The 9,430-nt window shown below is 55.7% G+C and overlaps 1 protein-coding gene across 1 annotated transcript in view; it reads left to right on the top strand.

Annotated features, from left to right (window-relative positions):
* Positions 1 to 945: 945 nt before the first annotated feature.
* LOC101861648 (fibrillin-1) overlaps positions 946 to 9,430 on the top strand; it is a gene marked incomplete in the record, with an annotated part of 26,624 nt that continues 18,139 nt past the window's right edge. Inside the window, 1 exon segment of the mRNA XM_035968635.1 lies at positions 946 to 9,427. Within this exon segment, the coding sequence (XP_035824528.1) occupies positions 1,141 to 9,427 (8,287 nt within the window).

Genomic DNA, 9,430 nt, shown 5'->3' with positions numbered 1-9,430 from the left:
CTTGTTTGAAAATAGTTTTACGCCTATATCTATACGAATGAAGACAGTGTAGGATAATGGGCTACCTCCTGAATAGCCCTATGTTTTTACTGAGGTGTCGATGCTACACCGTCATACCATGTTACGCCAAACTACACCACACCACACCACACCACACCACACCACAACACACCACACCACACCACACCACACCACACCACACCACACCACACCACACCACACCACATCATACTACACCACACCACACCACACCACACAACACCACATCGTACCACACCGCACCGCACCACGCCACATCATATCACCTCGTACCACACCACACCACACCACACCACATCATACCACACAACACCACTCCACGTCATATCACATCACACCGCACCACACCACACCACACCACACCACAAGACACCTCATCACATCATATCACGTCACACCACACCACATCACATCATATCACGTCACACCACACCACATCACATCACACCACAAGACACCTCATCACATCATATCACGTCACACCACACCACATCATATCACGTCACACCACACCATGTCACGCCATGCACTATTGTTCCACACCATGATGTTCGTCCTTCGCAGGGCGAACATGACCTTGACTTCATATCAAAAGTAGGATGGGGTGTGTACGGAGATGGCTGATCGGGCCGATCTTCGCTCGGAAATGTCGATTGCGGTGGGGCAGGGGATATTTGGGGCTGAACTAGAGTGGGAGGTATGACTCTCTCGGTCTTTTCGCAACTGCCGAGTCCATTCTTTGTTTCTGATGCGTCATTTTTAGAACTTTGCAACTCCAGATTATATTCCACACCAGACCGTACCATACCATACTTTACTTGTTCATTCCGTCTAATTTTTTCTTTTAACCCATTCATCATATCATAACACCCCCACCCCTCTCCCTCTCTCTCTCTCTCTCTCTCTCTCTCTCTCTCTCTCTCTCTCTCTCTCTCTCTCTCTCTCTCTCTCTCTCTCACACTTTTATACTTCTATCCTCAGGTCAAAGAGAACAAGGCTTGCAACGAGACCAAACAATGCGTGGACTTCGCCATCTGCCACTCCAGTGACCCGGACAAGCCCTTTGAAGACTTCTGCACGTGTATCGACGGCTACTACCCCATGGACGGTTACTGCCACAAGCAGATCGATGCCGGTCTGGCCTGCAACGATACCATACAGTGCACGGACAATGCCGTTTGCCGAGACAAAGGATCGCGGGGCAGTGTTTGCGAGTGCGGCAGCGATTACTATCAATCTTTCGGGAAGTGCAACCCCCTGGTCCCGGCCGATCTGCCGTGTAAAACTACGGAGATGTGTACCCATAATGCAACCTGTGTGCCGGATGTGCCGGAGAGTTTATGCCGCTGCAATCCGACTTTTTACAAAGAGCTCGGCAGGTGCCGCCGCGAAATCGACGCCGGGTCGGAGTGCAACGGTACTGAACAGTGCACGTCCGACTCCAAGTGTGTGATGAACGCCACGACCGGTGCGAAAGAGTGCGTGTGCAACCTGCCTCACTACAACGAAGACGGCGAGTGTTTAGCGGATATTCCCGCGGGCATCAACTGCGATGCGAGTTATAAATGTACGACCCATGCTTACTGTGAGTTCAACGGGTTTATCCTGGTTTGCAAGTGCTACCCGGAGTACTTCGAGCAGGGAGGGTACTGTGTGAAGAGGAAGAATGTGACGTCACCGTGCACGGCGCCTGGTCAGTGTATCATTGGCGCGGAGTGCGGCTTGGTCAACGGTCGAGCGGAGTGTATGTGTAAGCCCCAGTATTATAGAGAGGACCTGACTTGTGTGAAGAGGGTCCCCCCCGACCAGGAATGTTCTGACGTTGGACAGTGCGTGAAGGACGCTGAGTGCGATTTGAGCTCAGTTGCTGCTGCTTCTTCTTCTTCCTCCTCCTCCTTATCTTCTTCCTCCTCCTCCTTATCTTCCTCCTCCTCCTCCTCCTCGTCCTCCTCATCTGTCGGCGGTAGTAGCACAGGTGTTTGCAAGTGCGATGAAGGCTTCTACATGAACGGCGACTCATGCGAGAAGCTGATCGAGGCGGGGAACGAGTGTGTTGTGGAGGGCTCGTGTATCCCCGACGCCGAGTGCTCACCGGTTCCCGGGGGGAGAGTCTGCCTCTGCCGGCCCCAGTTCTATCAGGAAGGCTCGCAGTGCGAGCGAAGAATCAACGCGACCAACCCCTGCGTGAGAAAAGACCAATGCGTGGCGAACGCCGAGTGCGTGAAGGATAACGAGAACATGTTCGGACCGCTAGCCACGATGTCTTGTCAGTGCAAGGAGGGCTTCTACACGTCCGGACAGCTGCAATGCGAGCCTGTGAAGAACGCCTCCGTGCCGTGCTCAGAAGTAGGTCAGTGCATCCCCGGCGCTGAGTGCATGGGCCAGCCCGGCCGTGAGGTATGCACGTGCGTGGAAGATTTCTACCAGGACGGGAATCTGTGCTACCGGCTGAAGAACGCCAGCCTCCCGTGTTCGAATCTCGGACAGTGTATCCCCAGCGCCGAATGCCTCGGGTTTTCTCCGTCCGTCAACGGAACCTGCACCTGCAGAACTGGATTTTATCAGGACGGGCTGGAGTGCCAAGACCTCAAAAACGCCAGCACACCTTGTGAAGGCAGCGAGCAGTGTATCTTTGGAGCTAAATGTCGTGCTGTAGGAAGGAAAATGCTTTGCGTGTGCGATGCGGGTTATTACGAAGACGGTAGCCACCTGTGTCAAGATCTCATCAACGCGAGTCTACCTTGTAGCGGACCTGGACAGTGCATCTCCGGCGCCAGCTGTGTGTCAAGTGTGGGCGACCTTGGACTTGACCTTGACCCCTTGACCTCCTCTTGTGAGTGCGACCTAGATTTCTACGAGGACGTCAACAATCTTTGTCAACCTCTAGTCAACGCGAGCTCTCCTTGCTATGAGGACAGGGAGTGTATCGTGGGTGCCGACTGCAAGCCAGACGGGACTGGAACCCGAACCGTCTGCACGTGTAGGCAGGGGGTTTATTACGAGGACGAGTTGAATATTTGTCGGCCCCTCATCAACGCGAGCGACCCTTGCCGGGAAGTAGGTCAGTGTATATTCGGCGCCGAGTGCGAGAGAGACAGAAGGACGGGGCAGCTGGAGTGTGAATGCCAGGCCGGGTTTTACGAGGATCCGACCGACCAGTCGTGCAGGGAGCTGAAGAACACCTCGATGACCTGCCAGTGGGATGACCAGTGCGTGGACGGGGCCAGGTGTGTGGTGGAGGACAACAACGACGGCGGACTGACCGCTACCTGCCGGTGTAACCAGCTGCTGTATTACGACGACGGGCTGCTGTGTCAGAGCCGCATCAACGCCACGCAGCCGTGCTCGGAGAGCGGTCAGTGTATACAGGGAGCGGCGTGCAAGCCTACTTCTATCCCCACCACCAGCGTCGTCGTCGTCGTCCCGGGTTCGAATCTCGTTTGTCAGTGCGAGGACGGGTTCTACGAGGAGGGTTTGTTGTGTCATCCGCTGAAGAACGCCTCGGAATCCTGCTCGGCCAAAGGTCAATGTGTTGCGGGGGCGGAGTGTAAAGGTGAGGTTGGCGACGCGAGGTGCACGTGTTTAGAGGATTTTTATCAGGACGGTCCGACTTGCGAGCCGCTGAAAAACGCGACGTTCCCTTGCGAGGACACTCGAGAGTGCATCCGAGAAGCGAGGTGCGAACTGGAGTCCTTCGGCATGAAGTCGTTTTGTCAGTGCAGGAAGGGATACTACGAGGAAGATCAGGCGTGTCGGGTGGTGAAAAATGCAACGGTTCCTTGTTATGACGTAGGCCAGTGTATCGACGGGGCGGAGTGCGTCATGAACGTGACGTCACAGGTGATGACGTGCGACTGTCTGAGCTCTCACTACCGAGACGGTTTGCGGTGTTTCCCGTTGATCAACGCGTCACGGGACTGTACGGCCGAGGGCCAGTGCGTACCCGGTGCGGAGTGTGTGCCCCTCGCAGACCCGATGGTGACCGGCGATAACATTATTATGCAAATGAGATGCGAATGCCTCCAGGGCTTCTACCAGAACGGAGACCTGTGCAGTCCCCTCATCAACGCCACCGACCCGTGCACGGGTCAAGGTCAGTGTATTTTTGGCGCAGAGTGCGGCGGAGTTGGAGGCGGTGCTGCCTCCCGCACGGCCATCACTTCGGGAAATCCCGCTGTGACGCCACAGGGGAATTCCCTGATGACGTCGTTATCGGGAAACCCCGGTATAGTCTGCGAGTGCGTAGAAGGGTTTTACGAGGAAATGGAGATTTGCAAGCGTCTGAAGAACGCGAGTGACGAGTGCTCTAAAGATTACGAGTGCCTAGAGGGCGCCAAGTGTCTGAGACCCTGGGACGCACAAACGTGCATGTGTGTTGGGGAGTACTTTCAGTACGATAGAATCTGTAAGAAGTACGTCAACGCTACGGATCCGTGCGATGACAAGGACATGTGCATCGAAAACGCCGTCTGCCTCAAGAATCGCTTGGGGGAATCGTTCTGCAGGTGTACGGACGATTACTACTCGGAAAACGAAGTGTGTCGTAAGAGAATCGATGCCGGTCTGCTGTGCGAAAAGAACGGCACCTGCATCTTGGGCGCAGAATGCTCCACCGATAACATTTGCTCCTGCGTGGAAGGTTTTTACCAAGAGGGCTTGGATTGTCTCCCCCTGATTAACTCGTCCCTCCCCTGTGACGTCACAGAGCACTGTGTCGCGAACGCCGACTGCGCAGGGAGCCCGCCCGAGTGCCGATGTCGCCCGGGATTCTTCGAGACGAACGGCAAGTGTAAAAAGAGTATCGATGCCGGCGACAACTGCGATCGCCCCGGGACGTGCACCGATTACGCCGAATGTGACGTCAACGGGGGGAACATCTGCGTCTGCTTCGAGGGCTACTACGAAGAGACGGGGGACTGCAAGAAGAGGGTCTTGCCGGAGGAGGCGTGTTCAGATTTCGGGCAATGCGTCACCAACGCCGAGTGCGATTTGAGAGATCTGGTGTGTAAGTGCGAGCCTGGGTTCTACACGTACATGGGTCAGTGCAACCCAAAGAGAGATGCCGGGGAGAGGTGTGAGATGACCATTCAGTGTACTGACCACGCCAGATGCGCGGTGGACACTTCTGACGTCTGCGAATGTCTCCCGGACTTTTACCAAGACGGAACGCGCTGCGTGCCCCGGGTCAAGGTCGCAGCTGCGTGTAACTCCACCTTGCAATGTGTAGCTAACGCTTTGTGTGACACTGGGGCAGCGAATGCGGACTCTTCTGTCGCCTGCGCGTGTCGGGAAGGCTTCTACACCAAAGATGGCCGCTGCTATGACGTGATAGAGGCCGAAAAACCTTGTGAAGTCGGCCTAGTGGCTCAGTGCGTGGAGAATGCGGAGTGTGACGCGGCCTCCAGCCTGTGTAAGTGTGACGTGGGCTTTTATAACGACTCAGGTGGCGCGTGCAGACAGCTCGTTCCTCACGGCGGATCGTGTGAGCGGACAAGAGAGTGCGTGGCGAACGCCAACTGCTCCAGGGCGAGTCTCCTGTGCGAGTGTCTTCCCAGGTTTTACCACGACGACAAGGGGGAGTGTCGGAAGCTGATAGAGGTCACCGGAACTTGTAACACGTCACGTCAGTGTGTGTACAACGCCAGCTGTGACGTAGACCTCAACGAGTGTTTGTGTGACGTGGGCTTCTACGAGTCTTACGGTCAGTGCGAAACTCTGATTGACGTGGGAAACGCTTGCAACTATACTGCACAATGCACTTTCAACGCCAACTGCTCGAGCGCGACAGGCGAGTGCCAGTGCGAGTATGACCATTACAGTAAAGACGGAAAATGTCGGGATCGGGTCACCGCAAAAGACCCTTGCTCGGACTCTCGACAATGCACGCATAACGCCGTATGCTCTCCTCTAACCAACCGCTGCGACTGCGTCACTGGTTACTATGACGACGCGTTTGGATTTTGCGTTGATCTCCTAAACACGGGACGCTCGTGCAACGAGTCCAGACAGTGCACGTTTAACGCCAGCTGCTCCACCATCACCCAGACGTGTGAATGTGACGTGGGCTACTACAGAAATGACAGACTCGGATGTTCCGAGTTGGAAAAAGCGGAATCCCCGTGCGAGGAAACGAGACAATGTACCTTTAATTCTGACTGCGTCATCACATTCCCGTATGGGGATAAACTTTGCAAGTGCAGAAAAGATTTTTACGAAAACGACGGCAAGTGCCCAGAACTCGTTCCCGCCTCGGGGAAATGCAACACGAGTCGCCAGTGTACTCACAACGCTTCGTGCGACTCGGCCTCCGGAGTTTGCCGGTGTCTTCCGGACTTTTACGAGGACGATTCGGGCGGCTGCAGGCGGTTGTTGCGTTCCGGCGTGGCGTGCAACGTCACGAAACAGTGTGTCCGAAACGCCAATTGTAAGGGGGACCCGGCTCGGTGTGAGTGTCTACCGGGCTTTTTCTACGATCAGGGTTTGTGCACCGATTTGTATAAAGTTGACGAGAGGTGTAACAACACGAACCAGTGCGTGAGCCATGCCGAGTGCGCTTGGAGCTTCCCGCTCGGCCGAGTGTGTAAATGTAAGGCGGACTACTACAACCAGAGCGGTACCTGCTTGAAGAAAGTCGAGGCTGGGTTCGATTGTTCGGAGACTCGGCAGTGCACGAATCACTCGATTTGTTCGACGAGTTCGAATACATGCGAGTGTTTGTCCGATTACTATAACGATACGGGTGGGTGCGTGGAGCGAATACCCGCCGAAGGGAGGTGTGAGAAGGATTACCAGTGCACTCACAATGCTGCGTGTGATGAGAAAGGCGTCTGCGCGTGCGCGATGGACTACTACAACACCACAGCTGGGGAGTGTGTGAAGAGAGTGAAAGCGGAAGAGGACTGTCTCAATACTCACCAGTGTACTCATTTCGCGGTTTGTGACCGATACACCGATACTTGTAAATGCCTTCCCGATTACTACAACCAGTCCGGGGAATGTCTGAAAAGAATCGGTGCCAACGAGAACTGTGAAGAAACTCATCAGTGCACTTGGAACGCGATGTGCAGTGGAGTCGGGGTTTGTGAGTGTTTGGAAAACTTTTATAACGAGACCGGGGTGTGTAAGGAGAGGGTGGTCGTGAACGGTCGCTGTTCGAACACTCAGCAGTGCACACAGTACAGCGAGTGTGACGAGACGCTGAGCGTGTGTAAGTGCCTTCCGGACTTTTACAACACATCAGGCGTGTGTGTCAAGCGTGTAGAGGTGGACAGCACGTGTCAGAGGTCACACCAGTGCACGCAGTTCGCCACGTGCGAGTTCCCGGGGTTGTGCAAATGCCTGCCTTCCTACTACAATGACACGGGTTTGTGCGCGGAAAGAGTTCCGGTCCAGCAGCCATGCGACAGGTCTCACCAGTGCACGGCTCATGCCTTTTGCTCCTCGTCCGGACATTGCGAGTGCGACCCGGACCACTACAACTCTACGGGGACGTGCGAGAAGAGAAGCGAAGTGGGCGGGGCTTGTGACTTCTCCCACCAATGCACCGCCCACTCGACGTGCGATCCCGTTTTGGAAACGTGCCAGTGCGAGCCGAGCTATTACAGCGAACTGGGAAGATGTGTTTCTCGTAAGGTCGTGGATGAGAAGTGTTTCGGCACTCACCAGTGCACGCGCAACGCAAGCTGTGTGCTCCTCACGTGCAAGTGTGACCAGGAGTTCTACAACCAATCAGGCGCCTGCATGCCACGCGTGGGGGCGGAGCGAGCCTGTGAGACCACCCACCAGTGCACGAGCCACGCCTCTTGCGACCCGCTGACGTCACTGTGTAAATGTCACCACGAGTTCTTCAACGAGACCGACGGAGCGTGCAAGAAAAGAGTTCCAGTCGGCGAGCCGTGTGGAGAGGGCTACGAGTGCACCCACAACGCCCTCTGCTCCGCCACATCCGGGACATGCGAGTGTGAGCACAAGTACTATGACGAGTTTGGGTTGTGCAGAGAAAGGGTCAACGCTTCGGGCGACTGCAGACAGTCGTACCAGTGCACGCATTTCTCCTTCTGCGACAAGTTCTCAGACACGTGCACGTGTGTGCCGGAGTACTACAACCAATCGGGACAGTGCCTGCCTCGCAGGAAATCCGGGGAACCTTGCGATTTCACCCACGAGTGCACGCACCACGCAGATTGTGATGACGTCAGAGGCGTGTGCGAGTGCCACGCGAACTATTACGACATGTCCGGTTTGTGTTTGGATAAAAAAGCGGCCGGGATGAAGTGTGAGAGAACGGATGAGTGTACGAAGAACGCGTTCTGCGACAGCGACTCGAGTACGTGCAGGTGTCTGAAGGAGTTCTACAAAGAGCAAGGGCAGTGCTTAGAGCGCGTGCCCGTGGAGGTGAACTGCCGCGGTTCGTACCAGTGCACGCACAACGCGACCTGCTCCAAGCTGGAAGACGTGTGCAAATGTCTGCCGGAGTTTTTCCACCGGTCCGGGCGGTGCTTCGATCGCGTGGCCGCCAGAGAGGCGTGTAACGCGACTGAGGAGTGCACACAACACGCGCTCTGCGACCTCGACACGCGCACGTGCGAGTGTGAGTTTCATTACTTCAACGATAGCGACGGGGCGTGTCGGGAGAGGATCCAGGCCAAAAAGCCGTGCTGGGACTCTTACAAATGTACTCACAACTCGGTGTGCGACCGTGAGAGCAGCACGTGCGAGTGTGAGCACGAGTTCTATAACGATACGTCAACGGGGATGTGCGTGAAGAGGAAAAAGGCCAACACGCGGTGCTCGGAAAGCTTCGAGTGTACTCACGATTCCACGTGCGACGAGCTCACGGCGAGGTGTCTGTGCCTGGAATCCTTCTACAACACAACGGACGGCGAGTGCAGGCAGCGTGTCAACGCGTCACAGCCGTGTAGCGCTACACACCAGTGTACACACTTCGCCGCCTGCTCTGACGTCACGGGGACCTGCGAGTGCGCCGACTCGCACTACAACGAGGGCGGACTGTGTCGGAGCCGAGTGCCCGTCGCGAATACCACGAGCATCGGAGGGGGCTGTGAGCAGTCGTACCAATGCACGCGCGACGCTGTGTGCGAGCCGTACTCGAGACGCTGTGTCTGCCTGCCAAGCTTCTACAACGAGTCCGGAGCGTGTAAAGAAAGATCTGCGTCGGGCGAGTATTGTAGAGAGGACTACCAATGCGTTCAGAACGCGACCTGCAACCTGTTGGCCCGAAAATGTGAGTGTTTACACGGTTTCTATGACGACGCCGGGGGTTTCTGCAAAAAGCGGATCGACGCAGGAGAGCCGTGCGATGAAACGAAACAATGCACGTTCAATTCCCGGTGTGCGTTGAACGGGGGTGCTGCCACTGGGGGTGGGGGTG

Source organism: Aplysia californica, unplaced genomic scaffold, assembly GCF_000002075.1.
Source record: "Aplysia californica isolate F4 #8 unplaced genomic scaffold, AplCal3.0 scaffold00071, whole genome shotgun sequence".
Lineage (NCBI taxonomy): Eukaryota > Metazoa > Mollusca > Gastropoda > Aplysiida > Aplysiidae > Aplysia > Aplysia californica.
This window is presented reverse-complemented; position numbering and strand designations above follow the sequence as displayed.